Source organism: Schistocerca cancellata, chromosome 5 (genome assembly GCF_023864275.1).
Source record: "Schistocerca cancellata isolate TAMUIC-IGC-003103 chromosome 5, iqSchCanc2.1, whole genome shotgun sequence".
NCBI classification, from domain to species: Eukaryota; Metazoa; Arthropoda; class Insecta; order Orthoptera; family Acrididae; genus Schistocerca; species Schistocerca cancellata.
In genome coordinates this window covers 15,710,289-15,733,386 of record NC_064630.1, presented here as the reverse complement: position 1 = coordinate 15,733,386, position 23,098 = coordinate 15,710,289, and the positions used below count along the sequence as shown (strand labels likewise).

General features: G+C 44.2%; 1 protein-coding gene across 1 annotated transcript in view; it reads right to left on the bottom strand.

Moving 5' to 3' along the window:
* LOC126187756 (serine protease snake-like) overlaps positions 1–23,098 on the bottom strand; it is a 198,545-nt gene that overhangs the window by 18,175 nt on the left and 157,272 nt on the right. The window contains exon 5 of the mRNA XM_049929016.1: positions 19,532–19,747. Coding sequence (XP_049784973.1) covers positions 19,532–19,747 — 216 coding nt within the window. The remainder of the gene's footprint in view (positions 1–19,531; positions 19,748–23,098) is intronic.

Sequence of the window (23,098 nt, the reverse complement as noted above, 5' to 3'; positions counted from 1 at the left end):
CGAACCTCAACGTTTTTATTTCTTCTCCATGGATTCTCCATGGAATCATTAAGCGGCCCAAAGAGATGGAAGCCCGAGGGTGCCAGGTCTGGACTGTAGGGTGGCTGTGGCAGTGATGTCCAACCCAATTTCGTGTTGTGTTCCCAGGTTCTCAGACTTGTGTGTGGGCATGCATTATCGTGGTGGAGCAAGATTTCTGCTGGATTCTTGTCCAATCGAACACGTCGGAAACGGTTCTTGAGTTTATTCAGAGTCTTAAAGTATGACTGGATTGATAGTGACCCTCTTCGCATCACATCCACGAGAATGACGCCATCACAATCCCAGGGGACTGTCACCACGACTCTTCCGGCAGAGGGGGTTGTCTTGAATTTCTTCTTTTGTGGTGAGTGAAGATGATGCCACTCCAAGCACTGCCTTTTGTTTCCGGCGCAAAGTGGTGCACCCAGCTCTCATTCCCCGGAACGGTCCGTGACAGAAAGGCCTGTTCGTCGGTCTAAAAACGCTCTAACAATTGAGACGAAATGGCCTTACGTTGAATTTTGTGGTCGGCTGTGAAAATACGTCGAACCCATTGTGAGCACCTCTTTGAATATCCGAGAGTCTCGATCATTGTAGACGCACTTCCAATGCTGACCGACAACTGTAGAGCCAATTATCGAATTGTGATGCGCTGGTCTGCACGAATAATGCCATCCGCATGATTCAGCATGTCTGGACCAGTGGCTGCGACAGGACGTCCCGAGCGTGGCTGATCATGGAGCTCTGTTTCTGCATTTCCTGTGGTTGTAACTTTCTTTACCCATCCACCTACTGTACTGCTATCAACTGCAGCATCGCCATACACTGCACACAAACGTTTATGGATGTTCGCCACGGTTTCTTTTTCTGCACACAAGAATTCAATAATAGCACGCTGCTTGTAACGTGAGTAGTACGTAGATCCATTTTGACGCTATACTACGGCTCTGCCATCTGCCAGAACGGTTCGAAACTTCACCGGCGCACAGAACAAAAATCAAATTTGAAGCACCAGTAAGGACGTTTGTCTTCGTATATTAATGAATTTTTAAAAAATGCGGGACATTACTTATTGAACGACCCTAGTATTAGAATGGACAGGGAGTGTCCATGCTATGGGCAGACGCCGGAGGAGATGGCCACAGTCTGGGAACAGCTCAAGAAGTTGTTGGCGCCACCAGCCACCCGCAGGCTGCTGCCTCGGAAGTCGAGAGGCGGCGGAGAATTTGCCGCCACCTGCCGTTCAGCGGGCCCAACTGATGCAGATCAACTTAGGTCGCACACGGATATTTCGCAGGAGTTGGAAACAAAAAAGTTGGCGGGGCTGGATGTGAGCCTAATTTCATTTTACAGACATTACTCCCCTCGGCACTGGTCCCTTGTTTAGCTTTCATTTATCACGAATCTCTCGCAAAACGTAAAGTCCCAAGCGACTGGACAAAATGTACAGGTGACTTCCAATACATGAAGGGCAAATGAACGGACCTGCAAAATTACGGACCAACATCCTTAATGTCGCTTTGTTACAGAACTCATGAGAATATCATAAGTTTGAATACAATGAATTTCCTCAAGACGGAATAGTTTCTATATACTTTATGGATATGGTGTCTGTTCTTTCGGACATGTCCGAAAGAACAGACACTATTGATGACCTGCAGCCGTCTACAGCGAAATTGGAATTATATTAATACCTTCAGCTGTTGACGGGCGTTGATATATATCAACGGGGACAGGTGAAAGTGTGTGCCCCGACCTAGACTTGAACCCGGGATCTCCAGCTTACATGGCAGGCGCTCTATCCATCAGAGCCACCGAGGACACAAAGGACAATGCGCCTGCAGGGACTATCTAGCGCACTCCTCCAGCGAGACCCACATTCTCAGCTTATATGTCCACACATTTCATTCGTAGTGTCCCACCCCAATACACTCCTTACTCGTGGAAGACATTCTTATCAAGTCCCGTAAGAGTTCGGGGAATATTTGTGCATCCCAACAGAACAAGAAGGTCATGGCCGGTATTGCCAGAACGATATATGGATATGGTGTCTGTGCTGGGTTGGGTCACTACGAATGTAGTGTGTGGACATAGAAGGTGAGAATATGGGTCTCGCTGGAGACGTGCGTGACATAGTCCCTGCAGTCGCACTATCCTCTGTGCCCTCGGTGGCTCCGATGGATAGAGCATCTGCCATGTAACTAGGAGATCCTGGGTTCGGGACCCGGTCGGGGCACACATTTTCACCTATCCCCGCTGATATATATCAACACCCGTCGGCAACTGAATGTACTAACATAATTCTTATTTCGGAATAGTTTCTGTCCAGAAACTAGCACGATATCCTGAAAACCGTAAATGAAGTACAACAGGCAGATTCCACATTCCTTGATTCCCGCTAAGCGTTTGATTAAGTGTGACGCACTGCAAACATAGCGAGCGTCCGAACATAGAAAATAGCTTCTCAGATTTACGAGTGTCGTACAGGCTTTTTAAATAACATGGCCCTGCACGTTATCCTGCATGGCGGGTGTTCATCACACAGAAATCAGGAGTGCCCTAGGGAAGTGCGACAGGCCCGCTATTGTTCTCTAAACAGGGTGAAGAAAAATTCACGCACTCGGAGTTAACAGTGCGATTCCTCACGTATTAGCAATACAAAAATGTCTGTCGCAAATTTTCGTCCTGCGCATATTTCGGGCAGTAAACAAACGCTGAAGACCGGTAACCTGGCAACACTGTAATCACACGTACGGTAACTACCTCTACCAGGAGGCAGCAGAAACCCAGTGCGGTTGGTACAGGCGACAGCATTCTTGGTTAGCATGCAGCGGGTTGAGAGTTCGATTCTGGGTGGAGGCTTATTTGTTTTTATTTGCTAAAAGTAGTTTGCGTGGTACGGTATCTGGCGTCTTAATCGTCATACAGCAATTAAGTGGGTCTTCTACAAAACAGCTTCACTTACGTACTACAACACAGAAATGGACGTACAATCGTTTTCATGGGTCAGCTTTTAAAGAAAACTTGTTTCGCACCACAGCATCTACTAGATTCCAAATCTGTTTTGTGTGTACCCTCCCCCAATTGTTCCATCGATTAATACCAAGTGTTATTCTTGCCACATTCAGATCCATTACATTTAGCTAGGGCCTTACGTCAACAGTAGGGCTAGCAACGTGCTTTGCAAATAATTTCGATGGAACCATTAGGGGAGGATACACAGAAACCAGATTTGGAATCTAGTAGATGTAGTGGTGCGAAACAACTCACGTCCATGTCGTGCAAAAGATTTCCTTAAAAGCTGAGCAATGAAAGCGATTGTACTTCCATTTCTGTGTTCGTAGTTCGTAACTGTAAATATTTTGTATAAGAACCACTGTAATCGCTGTATGACGATTAAGAAGCCAGATACCCTAACACGCAGACTACTTTCAGCAAGTAAACACAAATATGCCTCAAATCACAATCGAACACTCAACGTCCTGTCTGCGACTATCCACTGTACTTAGTGCACAACATTGCGTGTATACGCAGACAGAGGTAGTTACCTTACACGTGATTAGATTGTTGCCAGATTGCCACACTTTAACGTCCATTTATTGCCCGAAATATGCGCAGGACGAAATTCTGAGAGACATTTTTGCATTGTCAGTATGTCAGAAAATGCCCGCATCTCGTGGTCGTGCGGTAGCGTTCTCGCTTCCCTCACCCGGGTTCCCGGGTTCGATTCCCGGCGGGGTCAGGGATTTTCTCTGCCTCGTGATGGCTGGGTGTTGTGTGCTGTCCTTAGGTTTGTTAGGTTCAAGTAGTTCTAAGTTCTAGGGGACTGATGACCATAGATGTTAAGTTCCATAGTGCTCAGAGCCATTTGAACCATTTTTATGTCAGAAAACGCGCTGCGAAGCCCGAGTGCGCGAATTTTTCTTCACCCTGTATACATAAAATATTTAGCAAATTAGGGTGAGCAACTATCTGCAGCTGGTGCTGATAAAGCTACAGTGTAAGGAAAAGTGTCGTTTAGTGACCATAGGATAATACAGGATGACTTACGTGGAATTTGTGTATGATGATGATGTTGATGATGATGTTTGGTCTGTGGGGCGCTCAACTGCGCGGTCATCTGCGCCCGTACAAATTCCCAATTTTTACACAGTCCAATTTTTTTTTACTCTGTCCAATCTAGCCACTGTCACGAATTATGATGATGATAATGAGGGCAGAGAAAATCCCCAAGACGGCCGGGAATCGAACCCGGGACGTGATCCAGCGGCAACAACGCTAGGCACTAAACCACGAGCTGCGGACGTATGGTGTTGGTAAATGCCAGCCTGCTCGAAATGTAGAAATATGTAAGTTGATGTAGATGAGTAGCAAACACCTTAGTGTTGTGCTGTTTGCTACACTAACGTCTGGTAGATATCATGGCGTAAAGTTGCAGAGAGACATGGAACGGAACGCATACGTAAGGTCGGTAGTGGTGTAGGTGAATGTTCGACTTCAGTTTGGTGAGAGAAAAGGGAAAGTGTCGTTCATCCGCAAACGAGGCCGTGTATAGAACTGTACTGCGACCCATTCTAGGGTACTTGTCTAGTGTCTGGAATTAGCACGAGGTTGCGTTAAAGAAAGACTTCGAAGCAGTTCAGAGGCGTGTTATATTTGCTACCGGTAGATTCGATCAATGCACGAGTATTACGGAAACGACCAATGAAGTTAAATGGGAATCTTTGGAAGGAAGACAACGTTCTTTTTCGCCACCAATGTACACCTAGCGTAAAGGCAACCAAGACAAGCTGAAACAAATTGGGGATCGTATGAAGACATACAGGCATTTTCTCGCCATTTTTGCGACTGGAACGCGACTAGTAGTGGCACAAGGTAACCTTCGCCATGCATTACATGGTGGCCTGCTGTGTATTTATATACATGTACAAGGGATGGGCAAAATAATGTGAACACCTGTACTTACTTGGGAATAGTTAAGCGGCTGGATCACCATTTGCACGTAATATACATACATCAAAAAAAGTTTTGCATCACCTCGGTTCCGATAGTTCCGTAACCTGTACAGAAAATTGGAATAGAGATCTACATAAACATCATTTCCGCCCTTTTTATTGCTCATGAATACCACACATTGCATGTTGTACCACCATACAGCGAGGCCTTCAGAGGTTCAAAAAATGGTTCTGAGCACTACTGGACTTAACATCTGAGGTCATCAGTCCCCTAGAACTTAGAACTACTTAAACCTAACTAACCTAACGACATCACACACATCCATGCCCGAGGCAGGATTCGAACCTGCGACCGAATCGGTTGCCCGGCTCCAGACTGAAGTACGTAGAACCGCTTGGTAACACCGGCCGGCCCTTCAGATGTGGTGATCCAGAATGCTGTACGCACCGGTACCTCTAATACTCACTAGAACGTCCTCTTGCATTGATACATGCCTGTATTCGTCGCGTCATACTATCCACTAGTTCATCAAGGCACTGTAGGTCCAGATTGTTCCACTCCTCAACGGCGATTCGGCTCACTTCGTCCATAAACAGCCTTTTTCAATCTATCCCAAGCATGTTCGATAGGGTTCATGTCTGGAGAACATGCTGGCCACTCTAGCCGAGCGATGTCGTTATCCTGAAGGAAGTCATTCACACCATACGTCCGCAGCTCGTGGTTTAGTGCCTAGCGTTGTTGCCGCTGGATCACGTCCCGGGTTCGATTCCCGGCCGGGTTGGGGATTTTCTCTGCCCGGGGACTGGGTGTTTGTGTTGTCCTCATTATCATCATCATCATTCGTGACAGTGGCTAGATTGGACAGAGTAAAAAAAAATTGGACTGTGTAAAAATTGGGACTTTGTACGGGCGCAGATGACCGCGCCTCAAGTCTTTCAGTGCTCTTTCAAACTCTTCACGCAGTATCATATCTCACATTTCATCTTCATCTACATCCTCTTCCATTTCCATAATACTGTCCTCAAGTACATCACATCAGGCTATAGAGCCTCTATATACTCCTTCCACCTTTCTGCTTTCCCTTCTTTGCTTAGAACTGGGTTTCCATCTGAGCTTTCGATATCCATACAAGTTGTTCTCTTTTCTCTGAAGGTCTCTTTAATTTTCCTGTAGGCTGTATCTATCTTACTCCTAGTGAGTTAAGCCTCTACATCCTTACATTTGTCCTCTAGCCATCCCTGCTTAGCCATTTTGCACTTTCTGTCGATCTCATTTTTGAGACGTTTGTATTCCTTTTTGCCCGCTTCATTTACTGCATTTTTAGTATGCGTTCCGTTCCATGTCTCTCTCCAACTTTACGCCATGATATCTACCAGACGTTAGTGTAGCAAGCAGCACAACACTAAGGTGTTTGCTACTCATCTACATCAACTTACATATTTCTACATTTCGAGCAGGCTGGCATTTACCAACACCATACAGAAAACATTCACAAGATGTGCACGATGGGGGCGCGAATTGTCGTCCATGAAGACGAATGCCTCGCCAATATGCTGCCGATACGGTTGCGCTATCGGTCGAAGGATGGCATTAACGTATCGTATAGCCGTTACGGCGCCTTCCATGACCACCAGTGGCGTACGTCGGCCCCGCATAATGCCACCCTAAAGCAGCAGGGAACCTCCACCTTGGTGCACTCGATGGACAGTGTGTCTAAGGCGTTCAGCCTGACTGGGTTGCCTCCAAACACGTCTCCGACGATTGTCTGCTTGAAGGCATATGCGACACTCATCGCTGATGAGAATGTGATGACAATCCTGAGCGGTCCATTCGACATGTTATTGGGCCCATCTGTACCGCGCTGCATGGTGTCGTGGTTGCAAAGATGGATCTCGCCATGGATATAGGGAGTGAAGTTGCCCATCATGCAACCTGTTGCGCACAGTTTGAGTCGTAACACGATGTCTGTGGCTGCTCGAACAGCATTATTCAACATAGTGGCGTTGCTGTCAGGTTTCCTCTGCGCCATAATCCGTTGGTAGCGGCGATCCAACGCAGTAGTAGCCCTTGGGCGGCGTGAGCGAGGCATGTCATCAACAGTTCCTGTCTCTCTGTATCTCCTCTATGGCCGAAAAACATCGCTTTGATTCACTCCGAGGCGCCTGGATACATCCCTTGTTGAGAGCCCTTCCTGTCACAAAGTAACAATGCGAACGCGATCGAACCGCGGTACTGACCGTCCAGTCATGCTTGAACTGCAGACTTGTACTTTTTTCCTGGTGGAATGACTGGAACTGATCGGCTGTTGGACTCCCTCCGTCATGCATGGTTATTTACATCTTTGGGTGGGCTTAGCGACATCTCTTAACAGTCAAAGGGACTGTGTCTGTGATACAATATCCACAATGAACGTCTATCTTCAAGAGTTCTGTGAACCGGGGTGATGCGAAACTTGTTTTGATGTCTGCAGCTGCGATTCTTCTTAGAATACTGGTATATAATGCCGATATAGCCTCGAGTGGAATGTTACACCACTCTTCGACCGGAACCTCTTCTAATTCCTGTAATGACGAGGGAGGCACAAATCTGCTCCAGAGTCTGCACTGAAATACCTCCCACAAGGATTCGATAATATTCAAGCCTTCAAGCCCGGGGACTGTGCTGGCCAGGGAAGGCGCTGCATTTGAGTTCCATGCTCCTCATATCACGATTGTACTGTCCTGGCTGTGTGAATGGATGCGTTATCGTCCTGAAATATGCACAACATTTGAATCATGGGGTGCCCCTGATCGCCTAAAATGTTCACGTAATCGTTGGCTGTGATACGGCCTTTGGGAGTAATGATGGGATCAGCAGATACCATGATATGGCTGCCCACACCATCACACTCAGGAGGACGTCGTTATCAGGAGAAATAAAACTGGCGTTCTACGGATCGGAGCGTGGAATGTCACATCCCTTTATCGAGCAGATAGGTTAGAAAATTTAAAAAAGGGAAATGGATAGGTTAAAATTAGATATAGGAGGAATTAGTGAAGATCGCTGGCAGGAAGAACAAGACTTTTGGTCAGGCGAATACAGGGTTATAAATACAAAATCAAAAAGGGGTGTTGCAGGAGTCGGTTTAATGATGAATAAAAAAATAGGAGTGCGGGTAAGCTACTACAAACAGCATAGTGAACGCGTTATTGTGGCCAAGATAGACACGAAGCCCACGCCTACTACAGTAGTAAAAGTTTATATGACAACTAGCTCTGCAGATGACGAAGAAATTGAAGAAATGTATGATGAAATAAAAGAAATTATTTAGGTAGTGAGGGGAGACGAAAATTTAATAGTCATGGGTGACTGGAATTCGGTAGTAGGAAAAGGGAGACAAGGAATCGTAGTAGGTGAATATGGATTGGGGCTAAGAAATGAAAGAGGAAGCCGCCTGATAGAATTTTGCACAGAGCACAATCATAGCTAACACATGGTTCAAGAATCATAAAAGAAGGTTGTATACATGGAAGAAGCCTGGAGATACTAAAAGGTATCAGAGAGATTATATAATGATAAGACAGAGATTTAGGAACCAGTTTTTAAATTACAAGACAATTCCAGGGGCAGATGTGGACTCTGACCTCACTTTATTGGTTATGAACTGTAGATTAAAACTCAATAAATTGCAAAAAGGTGGGAATTTAATGACATTGGACCTGGATAAACTGAAAGAAGCAGAGATTATACAGTTTCAGGGAGAGCATAAGGGAACAATTGACAGGAATAGGGGAAAAAAATACAGTAGAAGAAGATTGGGTAGCGTTGAAAGATGAAGTCGTGAAGGCAGAAGAGGATCCAGTTGGTAAAAAGACGAGGACTAGTAGAAATCCTTGGGTAACAGAAGAAATATTGAATTTAATTGATGAAAGGAGAAAATATAAAAATGCAGTAAATGAAGCAGGCAAAAAGGAATACAAACGTCTCAAAAATGAGATTGACAGGAAGTGCAAAATGGCTAAGCACGCATGGCTAGAGGACAAATGTAAGGATGTAGAGGCTTATCTCACTAGCGGTAAGATAGATACTGCCTACAGGAAAATTAAAGAGACCTTTGGAGAAAAGAGAACCATTTGTATGAATATCAAGAGCTCAAAAAATGGTTCAAATGGCTCTGAGCACTATGCGACTTAACTTCTGAGGATATCAGTCGCCTATAACTTAGAACTAATTAAACCCAACTAACCTACGGACATAACACACATCCATGCCCGAGGCAGGATTCGAACCTGCAACCGTAGCGGTCACGCGGTTCCAGACTGAAGCGCCCAGAACCGCACGGCCACACCGGCCGGCATCAAGACCTCAGATGGTAACCCAGTTCTAAGCAAAGAAGGGAAAGCAGAAAGGTGGAAGGAATATACAGGGTGTTACAAAAAGGTACGGCCAAACTTTCAGGAAACATTCCTCACACACAAAGAAAGAAAATATGTTATGTGGACGTGTGTCCGGAAACGCTTACTTTCCGTGTTAGAGCTCATTTTATTACTTCTCTTCAAATCACATTAATCATGGAATGGAAACACACAGCAACAGAACGTACCAGCGTGACTTCAAACACTTTGTTACAGGAAATGTTCAAAATGTCCTCCGTTAGCGAGGATACATGCATCCACCCTCCGTCGCATGGAATCCCTGATGCGCTGATGCAGCCCTGGAGAATGGCGTATTGTATCACAGCCGTCCACAATACGAGCACGAAGAGTCTCTACATTTGGTACCGGGGTTGCGTAGACAAGAGCTTTCAAATGCCCCCATAAATGAAAGTCAAGAGGGTTGAGGTCAGGAGAGCGTGAAGGCCATGGAATTGGTCTGCCTCTACCAATCCAACGGTCACCGAATCTGTTGTTGAGAAGCGTACGAACACTTCGACTGAAATGTGCAGGAGCTCCACCGTGAATGAACCACATGTTGTGTCGTACTTATAAAGGCACATGTTCTAGCAGCACAGGTAGAGTATCCCGTATGAAATCATGATAACGTGCTCCATTGAGCATAGGTGGAAGCGTAGGTGACGAAACTTGAATGAGCTCTAACATGGAAATTAAGCGTTTCCGGACACATGTCCAAGTAACATCTTTTCTTTATTTGTGTGTGAGGAATGTTTCCTGAAAGTTTGGCCGTACCTTTTTGTAACACCCTGTATAGAGGGTCTATACAAGGGTGATGTAATTGAGGACAGTGTTATGGAAATGGAAGAGGATGTAGATGAAGATGAAATGGGAGATACGATACTGCGTGAAGAGTTTGACAGGGCACTGAAAGACCTGAGTCGAAACAAGGCTCCGGGAGTAGACAACATTCCATTAGAACTACTGACGGCCTTGAGAGAGCCAGTCCTGAACAAGATGTATGAGACAGGCGAAATCCCACAGACTTCAATAAGAATATAATAATTCCAATCCCAAAGAAAGCAGGTGCTGACAGATGTGAAAATTACCGAACAATCACTTTAATAAGTCACGGATCCAAAATACTAACGCGAATTCTTTACAGATGAATGGAAAAACTGGTAGAAGCCGACCTCGGGGAAGATCAGTTTGGATTCCGTAGAAATATTGGAACACGTGGGGCAATACTGACCCTAAGACTTATCTTAGAAGCTAGATTAAGGAAAGGCAAACCTACGTTACTAGAGAGAGCTTTTGACAATGTTGACTCGAATACTCTCTTTCAAATTCTGAAGGTGGCAGGGGTAAAATACAGGGAGCGAAACGATATTTACAATTTGTACAGAAACCAGGTGGCAGTTGCAAGAGTCGAGGGGCATGAAAGGGAAGCAGTGGTTGGGAAGGGAGTGAGACAGGGTTGTAGCCTATCCCAGATGTTATTCGATCTGTATATTGAGCAAGTAGTGAAGGAAACAAAAGAAAAATTCGGAGTAGATATTAAAATCCATGGAGAAGAAATAAAAACTTTGAGGTTCGCCGATGACATTGTAATTCTGTCAGAGACAGCAAAGGCCTTGCAAGAGCAGTTGAACGGAATGGATAGTGTCTTGAAAGGAGGGTATAATATGAACAACAACAAAAGCAAAACGAGGATAATGGAATGTAGTCGAATTAAATCGGGTGATGCTGAGGGAATTAGATTAGGAAATGAGACACTTGAAGTAGTAGAGCAGTTTTGCTATTTGGGGAGCAAAATAACTGATGATGGTCGAAGTAGAGATGGTAGAAAATGTAGACTGGCAATGGCAAAGAAAGTGTTTCTGAAGAAGGGAAATTTGTTAACATCGAGTATTGATTTAAGTGTCAGGAAGTCGTTTCTGAAAGTATTTGAATGGAGTGTAGCCATGTATGGAAGTGAAACATGGACGATAACTGGTTTGGACAAGAAGAGAATAGAAGATTTCGAAATGTGGTGCTACAGAAGAATGCTGAAGATTAGATGGGTAGATCGTATAACTAATGAGGAGGTATTGAATAGAATTGGGGAGAGTAGAAGTTTGTGGCACAACTTGACCAGAAGAAGGGATCGGTTGGTAGGACATGTTCTGAGGCATCAAGGGATCACCAATTTAGTACTGGAGGGCAGCGTGGAGGGTAAAAATCGTAGAGGGAGACCAAGAGATGAATACACTAAGCAGATTCAGAAGGATGTAGGTTGCAGTAGGTACTGGGAGATGAAGAAGCTTGCACAGGATAGAGTAGCATGGAGAGCTGCATCAAACCAGTCTCAGGACTGAAGACCACAACAACAACAACCATCACACTTCCACCTTCATAGTTAACCGTTGGAATCAAGCAATCGGGATAGCAAGCTTCTTTTGGCTTTCTCCAGACGTAATGCTGGCCCGATGTTGGAAATAACGAAAACGTTGAGTCGTCAGACCATATGATGTTTTTCCACCGAACAGCCGTCCAGAATTTATGCTCCCGACACCATGTCTTACGCTTCTTTGAGTTGGTTGTCGTCACTAATGGTTTCAGTACAACAGCTCGTCGATGAATACTCCCTTTATGGAGTTCTCCGCGGAAAGTGTCGATAGATACGGCTATGGAGATTTGCGGCCACTTTATCTGCCATGGTTTTGTGTTGTTTTGGCACAATTCGTGTTAGCGTACGACTATCTTTGTCATTTAGTTTTGATTTGCACCCATTATTACTGTCACACGACGATATCTTTCCATGTTTTGTGTAGGCTGTCATGGTTGTTGAAACAGTTACTCTTGAAACATTCAATAAGTTGGCATCATTGTTAGTGATGGTCCAACTAATCGGGCCCCCCACCATCTGCCCTTTTTAGAACTCTGTTAGGTCTTTAACTGCACGTCGACCTCGGCCTCTAAATGCAAATACGAAGTGTGCACTACTCGTAGACAACCGGTTCTGACGCCTAGTCTGTACTGAACACGCACAGTCCAGCGCGACACGTGCCTTAAAAACCATCCACAGGCTGGTCGGCACACCGGACCTCTACACTAACCTGCCGGGCGGATTCGTGCCGGGGACCGGCACGCATTCCCGCTCGGGAAGCAGCGCCCTAGGCCACGGGGCTAGCCGGGTGGGCTTTTATAAGGCGTGCTACTGATTTCCTACTTCTGTTGAATCTAATTCTCATAGACAAGGAGATGAAAAAAAACATATTTTTGGGCGGTTTATAAGTAGTCCAGTTGACATATTGGCGAAAAGTGATGAGCGACAAGCAGCGCGAGTGACTGCTTGTTTTGCTCCGAGCACACGTTGCAATTAATTGGTGACGGTAGCAACTATCAGTTTCGAGGCTGCATGTTTCGTTAACGTGGACGTAACAACCACACATTCGAACTCCGGCGTTTTACCAACAGTGTCAAAAACTAACTACAAAGAGACTTCAAAGTGACAATAAATCGCAAGATACAGTTGCTCACTCTAATCAACTGATACAGCTTGCAAAGGAACAACATTATACAGGGTGATTCAAAAAGAATACCACAACTTTAAAAATGTGTATTTACTGAAAGAAACATAATATAACCTTCTGTTATACATCATTACAAAGAGTATTTAAAAAGTTTTTTTTTCACTCAAAAACAAGTTCAGAGATGTTCAATATGGCCCCCTCCAGACACTCGAGCAATATCAACCCGATACTCCAACTCGTTCCACACTCTCTGTAGCATATCAGGCGTAACAGTTTGGATAGCTGCTGTTATTTCTCGTTTCAAATCATCAATGGTGGCTGGGAGAGGTGGCCGAAACACCATATCCTTAACATACCCCCATAAGAAAAAATCGCAGGGGGTAAGATCAGGGCTTCTTGGAGGCCAGTGATGAAGTGCTCTGTCACGGGCTGCCTGGCGGCCGATCCATCGCCTCGGGTAGCTGACGTTCAGGTAGTTACGGACAGATAAGTGCCAATGTGGTGGCGCTCCATCCTGCTGAAATATGAATTGTTGTGCTTCTTCTTCGAGCTGAGGGAACAGCCAATTCTCTAACATCTCCGGATACTGTAGTCCAGTTACAGTAGCACCTTCGAAGAAAAAGGGACCAAAAACTTTATTGGCTGAAATGGCACAGAAAACGTTCGCCTTAGGCGAGTCACGTTCATACTGAGTTGTTTCCCGCGGATTCTCAGTGCCCCATATACAGACATTGTGACGGTTGACTTTCCCGTTAGTCTGGAAAGTTGCTTCATCACTAAACACAATCTTTGAAACGAAAGATTCATCTGTTTCCATTTGAGCAAGGATAAAATCACAGAAATTGATTCTTTTAATCATATCAGCTGCAGACAGTGCTTGAACCAATTTCAGACGATAAGGTTTCATAACTAACCTTTTTCGTAGGACTCTCCATACAGTTGATTGTGGAATTTGCAACTCTCTGCTAGCTCTGCGAGTCGATTTTACTGGGCTGCGAACAAATGCTTGCTGGATGCGTGCTACATTTTCATCACTCTTTCTCTGCCGTCCAGAACTTTTCCCTTTGCACAAACACCCATTCTCTGTAAACTGTTTATACCAACGTTTAATACACCACCTATCAGGAGGTTTAACACCATACTTCGTTCGAAATGCACGCTGAACAACTGTCGTCGATTCACTTCTGCCGTACTCAATAACACAAAAAGCTTTCTGTTGCGCGGTCGCCATCTTAGCATCAACTGACGCTGACGCCTAGTCAACAGCGCCTCAAGCGAACAAATGTACAACTAAATGAAACTTTATAGCTCCCTTAATTCGCCGACAGATAGTGCTTAGCTCTGCCTTTTGTCGTTGCAGAGTTTTAAATTCCTTAAGTTGTGGTATTCTTTTTGAATCACCCTGTATTTAGCTTTTTGTATGTTTTGTTTGTAATAATAACAAATTAATATCGATACACCAGTTCAGTGATTCCAATGACATTAGATTTCTGTGTAGTTACGGTACTTAACAGCTTACTGCATTAAATTTATTTCTGCATAAAACTATTTTCATTAATCCAAATGGTAAATGTCTGTTCTCCTTCTGAGGAAAAACTAAGTTAAGGAAAAGAAAAGCGTGTGGTCTTCAACCACGGAACTAAGGGAACTTCTGCGCCTTTTAAGTGCTCCTCCTTTGCAACCGCCTTTCTGTACCTGGGACAGCTTTCCTCTGGATGAAGTGCGCACCTGACGAACAGCGGCCGGCACCGTAACTGCCACGCAATGTTTGAAAACCGTTCACGTAGAAGAGCGCTCCTCGTGAAGATGGTATTTGTGCAGAAATATGGTGCTGCATATCGAAGAAGTCGGCGCTTAGGGACTTTCATAGTAGTGCGTCGTCTCATATAGATTTAGCCTTCGATGCAAGATATTTCCAGTCAAAGTTTTGTGCTGAAATGGGTCACGCCAGAGGTACATGAAGCAGTGTTCAAAGACGTAGACGCAACGTAACATGCATAATAGTCCCAACTGTACTGTGACTCAAAGGCAAGCTTTTGATTTTCAAATTTATATTTCAAATTGTTACAGGAGAGTGTGGTGATGTATTTTTTAAACAATACAGTAATAATTACAGAAACTTGTGTTACCGTCTTTCACAAGCACTTTACGTCCATTCGTCTAGAACTTTTCATTACCACTTCATTAATTAAAAATTGTCTGTCACAGAATAAAATTTACCGTCTCTTTTAATACGAAAATTAAGTAACAATTATGAAATCTCGCATTGCTACATTCGTTGAATAATGTGACTTACATAGTTTGTCAAGTGTAGACTATATTTATTAAGTCGATACGATTAACTTCATTTCTGTTTGAAAAGCTTTGTTAATTTGATTGGAAAAGTGATTGGTGCCAAACATCTTGCCGATTTCACTCTTCTCCTAAATGAAAAGTTGCATTTCTTCAAGGAAAAATTCAATATAGATTTCAAGAAAAAACTGTTTTCAAAGTCTGTCCTTTCAGGGCTGGCAACTTGTTTTTATAGACATTATTATTCATTTTCACTAGAAAATATTCGGGATGAGTTTTCTCTGGTTGTGATCCAGTTGTAGATACTGGTACTGTGATTTGAAAATATTCAGTTATTTCATCACTAATTAAGGTAAGCAGTGACATGCTTAGCGACGTATCGCACTGCACACGTTCACTGCATACAGTCTTATCAATGTTTTCTCAGAAATCGATTGATAAGGACCTGCACTAACGGACAGCAGCAATTCTTGTCGAGTTTGAAACCAGTTGTCATCAACAACACGGGGCCCTCGCCTCCGGTCCTTGACGGCTAGGGTCCCCTTACGACGACTGCCGTTACGCCGTGTTGCGTGGCAGAGAGTGGTACACCGTTCCGTTCGACAGTCCACACTGACACACCAACAAATCGGACAGTTGCACTTGCGGTGTGACCAAGGGCGCGTCCAAGCACCAAGACTTTTTCCTGCCACTTTGCCGTACCTCGACATCGACCCACCGTACTGCGACATGCCAAACTACAGACATCGCCCTCGTGTCGTGCACCGGTGGTGGAGGGTGACGTGATGGCCTGATTAACAGTCCTACACCATACTAACATGCTGCAACAAAAACGCCCACAGAGTGGGGAACATCATGAAGAAACAAGGACCACGAATATCATTCCACACAGACAACACAGTACAGAAATAACTACACTAAGAGTACCTCTACAGACAAATTCTCCAAAGCTGGTATATATCAATTAACCTGCAGTTCAAGTCAGTCTGTCTGCATAAGCCAAACATATAGAAATTTCAAAACAAGATATTATGTACACTTCAGAGTCTTAAAGTGATAATGCACACACAACTTTTTCAGATCATCTCTTTCAAGAAACCAACATCCAAACAACTTTGAGACTGCTGTTAAGATCCTCAGAGAAAGCAACAGCCTCTAAAACAACTCACACTACAGGAGAACTACCACATACTAAAAGCAATGATACAAGAGAAGAACGTCTTGAATGACAAAACAATACTTTGCAACAAAACGTATGTTTCTTAATCATCTCCCCCAAATTGCCTCTTTGCGGGTCTCTTGTCGCCCTCTCTCCCTCCCTCCCTCTTTCTATCTCTCGCTGTCGTTGTACACACACACACAAACAAAGGCGCACATCTCGTCACATCACATCAGAATTAAGTTCTATCCCAGCAGGCACACCAAAATGGTTCTCAAGAAACATAAGCCAATGGATGAACAAATGAGCAGTGACAATTAAAACAGACAAAAATTTCAAAACGAGATATTCTGAACACTTCAAAGTCTTAAAGTGACAGTACATACTCCATTCCGTTTTATGACCTTCCTCCAGCGATACCACTCTACATCTACATGGATACTCTGCAAATCACATTCAAGTGCCTAGTAGAGGGTTCATCGAACAACCTTCACAATTCTCTATTATTCCAATCTCGTATAGCGCGCGGAAAGAATGAACACCTGTATCTTTCCGTACGAACTCTGATTTCCCTTATTTTATCGTGGTGATCGTTCCTCCCTATGTAGGTCGGTGTCAACAAAGTATTTTCGCATTTGGAGGAAAAATTTGGTGACTGGAATTTCGTGAGAAGATTCCATCGCAACGAAAAACGCCTTTATTTTAATGATTTCCAGCCCAAATCCTGTATCATATCTGTGACACTCTCTCCCATATTTCGCGACAATACAAAACGTGCTGCCTTTCTTTGAACTTTTTCGATGTACTCCTTCAGTCCTATCTGGTAAGAATCCGACACCGCGCAGCAGTATTCTAAAAGAGGACGGACAAGCGTAGTGTAGGCAGTCTCCTTAGTAGGTCTGTTACTTTTTCTAAGTGTGCTGTCAATAAAACGCAGTCTTTGGTTAGCTTTCCCCACAACATTTTATATGTGTTCCTTCCAGTTTAAGTTATTCGTAATTGTAATATCTAGGTATTTAGTTGAATTTTCAGCTTTTAGGTTAGACTGATTTATCGTGTAACCGAGGTTTAACGAGTTCCTTTTAGCACTCATGTGGATGACCTCACACTTTTCATTATTTAGGGTCAAATGCCACTTCTCGCACCATTCAGATATCTTCTGTAAATTGTTTTGCAGTTTATTCTGATCTTCTGATGACTTTATTAACGGATTAACGACAGCGTTGTCGGCAAATAACCGAAGACGGCTGGTCAGATTGTCTCCCAAATAATTTGTATAGATAAGGAACAGCAAAGGGCGTGTAACACTACCTTGGGGAACGCCAGAAATCATTTCTGTTTTACTCGATGACATTCCGTCAGTTACTACGAACTGCGACCTCTCCGACAGGAAATCACGAATCCAGTCACATAACTGAGACGATATTCCAAAAGCACGCAATTTAACTACGAGCCGCTTTCCCGGTGGCGGAGCCAGTGCTTAACTGTGTGAATCAACTGATCACCGTCTTCAAAATGTCTTCCAGGAATGGCATCCTCTAATGGCCCAAACAAGTGGAAATCCGACGGGGATAGGTCAGGTGTCTCAGGTGTGGCAGCCGTGGATGGTCTCCCAGACCGCTGAAAATCGCTGAGCTCCGCCGAACCGCCTTCTGATGACCTCACCCTCCTTACTCTGCGACTAACTGTACTTCTGTCGACAGCAGATGCTCCACGGACTTTGCACAAGCGTTTGTGAATATTCCCCACAGTTTCTTTCTCTGCAGTGAGAAATCCAATGACGCGACGTTTCTCGTAACGTACATCGCCTACGGACGCCATTTTGCAACTGTCCTGCAACTACGCTATCTGTCGGAAGCGACGGAAACTTGGCGCGCTCAATCAGGAGACTCCAAGTACTACGTACGTAACGTTTCGCATTCGTAGCACTGTTTACGGCTGAGAAAAAAATGCGGTGTATTACTTTCTGGGCAACGCTCGTACAATAACACACATAACCACAAAGCATGGAAATGTTCATCGGAAACGCACCCATTTCTTCATGACTGTTATGCAGATGACATGCTGGCAAAAAGACAAAAACGGTACAAAAAACGATCTATAAAAGTTCGTTTTGACTAGGAAGATAATTTCCAGGTAAGCTATCGAAACAAAGCAAAGTGCACATGCTATTGTATTTACGTCTAAAATATATAAACGACGATAAACTGCGTATTATGTTCCACAGAATAAATTTGACCCACAGAAGATGACACATAGTTGTCGAAACTTGTCTGGTTGAGTAATGAGAAAGAAATTGTGTTTTCGGTAATGTGGAGTATTAAAAACCGATTTTGAGGGGGTAGGACGTCAAACTGGCCGACTTGGAGCAGGAGAGGCACCACAGGACATTTTAATTTACACTGTCTATACTTTTACAAATAAATTCATAAAACTTTGTCAGCATGACCAGGAAGGATTCAGAATTCACACTCATAGCAGTAGAAGTTCGAAAACATAACGAAGTAATTTTCACATGTGAAATTTCATCACTTTTTTCACTTACTAATGGCAGCATTTGTTGCTATAGGTACACTTTTCGTCATAAGTAAGATAGATGGTTCGATGAATTTTGCACAGCATACAAACCATACTTAAAGGTGTATGAAACTCTAGCATTTTCCAAATCTATTAAAAACTGTGGTAAAAATTGAGGTACTTAACTACAAAATTTGTGTGTTTTCTAAATATGAAGTTTAAGATACAACATATCAATCGTTTTTTTCATAAATTAAAGAAATTCTAGAGTTTCATACACCTTTAACTATGGTATGTATGCTGTGCAAAATTCATCGAAGAATCTCTCTAATTTATGAAGAAAAGTGTACCTATAGCAAGAAATGCAGCCATTAGTGAGTGAAAAAATAATGAAATTTCACACGTAAAAAACAATTATTTTGTGATGTTTTCGAACTTCCACTGCAATGAGTGTGAATCCTGAATTCTTCCTGGTCATGCTGACAAAGTTTTATGAATTTATTTGTAAAAGTATCGACAGTGGAAATTAGAATGTCCTGTGATGCCTCTCCCGCTCCAAGTCGGCCCGTTTGACGTCCTACCCCCCTTAAATCGCAAACACGTGAAATGCATCAACAGTAGCTTCCGATTCCAGCCACCCGCGGCAGCTGGTCGACTCACCGGCGCGGTCGGTGGCGCCCCAGCCGGCGACGGTGAGCGGCCCCGGGGGCGGGCGCGGCTCGCCGTGCAGGCAGGCGGGCAGCACGCCCTCGCCGTAGGCCACCCGGCGCTCCAGCCGCAGCAGCGCCACGTCGTGGTAGAAGGCGGGCCGCCGGAAGCCCGGGTGCACCAGCGCGCGCTCCACGCCCACCCGGCCCTCCGCCGGCGGCGACTCGCCCAGCCACGTGCTGCCCAGCTGCACCACCGACGGAGACTTCCTGCGCCGTAGAAGGGCATCTCCCGTACTCTGCACCAGCCGACAGCCGCGACACGAGGCAAATGCCAAGCTACGGCCTTCAGCAAAGACATCATGCCCAGCTCTACACATTTACTACTGTTCTGACACTATACTACCTACCTGGTGATGCCTGGCTTATGTCTTTATTCCAGTCTTCTACAAGTCCATATCTTCCTTCCTCCAGTCCCTGACCATTTCCTTCTGCACCTCCCGCTGCACATCTTTTCACCGTCCCTCTCCGCTCTCTCTCTTCTACCTCCTCCTCTTTCCTTTCTCGATACATTCCTTCCTCCCCCTCTCTCTGCCCTTCTCCCCTTGCCTCTGGCCATCTCTTTCCCCCTCCTCTTCCCATTCTCTCTCCATCTCATCCTTCCCTATTTCGTCCATTCGCCTCATTCTAACTCCTCTTTCCCCCATCTAACACCATCGCCTCTTCCCCCTCTACCTTCTCCTCCACCTATCCCCACCATCCCTCTCTCTGCTTATTTCCTCCTTCCTCTCTACCCACCTGTCCTTCTCCCCCTCTCACTGCCCATCTCTTCCTCCTCTCTCTCTCTGCCATTCTTCCCCTCTCTCTAGTTCCATCTCCTCTTCCCTTTCTTTGTTCATTTCCTCGTCTCTCCTATCTCTGTTCACCTCCTCCACTTCTCTTTCTGTCCATTTTCCCCTCTCCATGTTTCTGTCAATGTCCTCTTCCCCCACAGCTGTGTCCATCTTCTCCTTGCTTCTCTTTGTCCATATCTTGTTCCACCCTTTTCTCTCCAATCACCCCCATCCCAATAAGTTGCTGTTTCTTACTTCCACACTATATTTTTCTCCATATAGTAATTACACAGTGACAATTATTGAACAATATGAAAAAACATAAATTAATTGCAAACTACGACGTGCACACACTTTACTCAACATCTAAACGTCACTACAGTTATTTGGATTTAGGTTATGGCATGTTAAAATGCCTATCATCGCTGGCGATGATGTAGTGCAGACGAATAGCGAAATTCAGATGACCCGCAGAAGTGTCGGAATATCGATGCTGTCGATCATCTCCTGAATGGTTGTCTTCACCTCGGCAATGCTTTTGGGGTTTGTTGCTATACATCTTGTCTTTACTATAGCCCCAGAAAAGCATGTGTTCAGATCCTGAGAATATGGCGGCCAATCGAGGCCCATGCAAGTGGCTTCCTGAGCCAGGATGTGGGCCAAAAGTACTCCTCCAGGACGTCTAACACTCTCCTGCTGCGATGGGGTCGAGCTGCGTCTAGCATGAACCACATCATCTGGAAATCAGGGTCACTCTGAATGATGGGGATGAAATCAAAACCTTCACATACAGTTCGGTAGTCACTGTACCATCAAGGAATATCGCACCGATTAGTCCATGACTGGACACTGCTCACCACACAGTCACCCGTTGAAGGTGAAGAGACTTCTCGATCGGGAAATGCGGATTCTCAGCCCCACAAGTGTACCAATTTTGCTTATTGGCGAACCCATCCAAATGAAAGTGGACTTCATCGCTAAACCAAACTACGCATGCGCTTACTAACTCCCATCATTCCCGCGGCTGACCGTGCAGTTTGAACGTCCTAACGAAACCGTTCAGAAGTTATGACCATTTTATATCATTTGGTCGAGTAATTGTCACCATGTGTAAATATGTGTACCAAGTTTGGTTTACATAGATATATGGGTTTAGGAGAAGCTTTTAACGCACGGCTTTGCCCACGTATGCACATCTCACATATATGTAACAAATTTCACACATTTTTGTACACATATTTCACAGCTCTACCGCATCTCACCCTGCAGTTTTTTTTTTTTCACGTAGCTCAATGTTCATGACGACATATCTCCTGAACTATATGCCATACAGTGATATAATTTTGCAGATACATCCAGTACTATATTTCGATACTTTCTGCGAAACGTTTTGCGACTGTACTAAGTGGTAAAGAAGTTTTAAATTGAAACTTCATGTGTGATGCGGCAATTTTTGCTGTATCTCAGTGTTTATGACGTCATACCTCCGGTGGTATGTGTCGTACAATGATATACTGTTCAACTACATTCAGTGGTATATGGGAATACTGTCTGAAAAAAAAATTTGCAAATAGAGTTGGTACTAAATACGTAATGAATTAGAAGGTCATCACTGGTACACCAGATTTACAACCTAAACAGCGAAAATGTATTAAGCGATAAACTTTTTTCCTTTTACCATTTTGTGCGGGGTGTCTGCGAGAAAAGTCTTTTAAAGGTTTGAAATTACGTGTAAAATTGGTTTCAAGTCAGTGAATACTCTTTGTCAAATAATGGATGAACACAGTGGGATATTTGCACGTCGTGAGCTACACTGCTTTTTCATCCCAACCCCCACCCCTTTGAGAAGAGGACGGTTTACCCCCACACTGACTCCTTCCAATCAGTAAGTCACAAGTGTACCAAGTTTGGTTGAAATCGATGCAGTGGTTTAGGGGTAGATGTGGAATATTCACTTTTGTAATACACGTGGATTACGACGTTTTTGAAGAACGAAAATCTGCTGTATAAAAATAAATGTGGATTCTGCAAACAGACATTTTGCGAATGTTAGCTCGCTCTGATCGTCCATAAGATCAAGAGAGGAATGCCCAGGCTGGTACCATACACCATGACTTCACGAAGGCAGTTGGTACAATTCCGTACAGTCGTTTAGTGAAAAAACATATGAGGTTACCAAACGGACGAGATTTGTGGCTCGGATCAGAATTTCCTGGCACTTAGGACTCAACAAGTCGCTCTAAGGAACAAAATAGCCAAATGCAAAGGCAACTTCAGGAGCCTCCCAAGTACGAGCATTACTGTTCACAATATTGTGTCAGACAAAAAAGGGAAACACACAGAAGACCTTTGTATTTCTGTGCAACTTCCTACACGTAAACCTCTTCGGTGAGAATGTAAATAATCAGAGATGCAGTCCTCTGCGCAGAACGGCCAACACAGGTTTCAGTGTTGATACCACACCTGGTAGGATATACAGGGTGAATCATCTGAAACTTACACCGCAAGTACTGCGGAAATGGAAAGTGCTATTGATGTGCGGTTTTCATAGAATGGACTGGTAGTCAGGGGCTGGTGTTGTTAGCCAATAAACAGATGGTAATGACGTATAGAAAGTGTGTTTTTTGTGCAAACATACACATACACTTTTTTTAATGAAGCGATGGCTAATGACATTAACAAACTAAAAGTGCGATAAAGTAGAATGTCAGTGGTGTTTGTTGGAGGACATTAGTCTGAGTCGTTTACGAGATATCGAGTTTTGAAAAGTTTACACACCGACACTTTT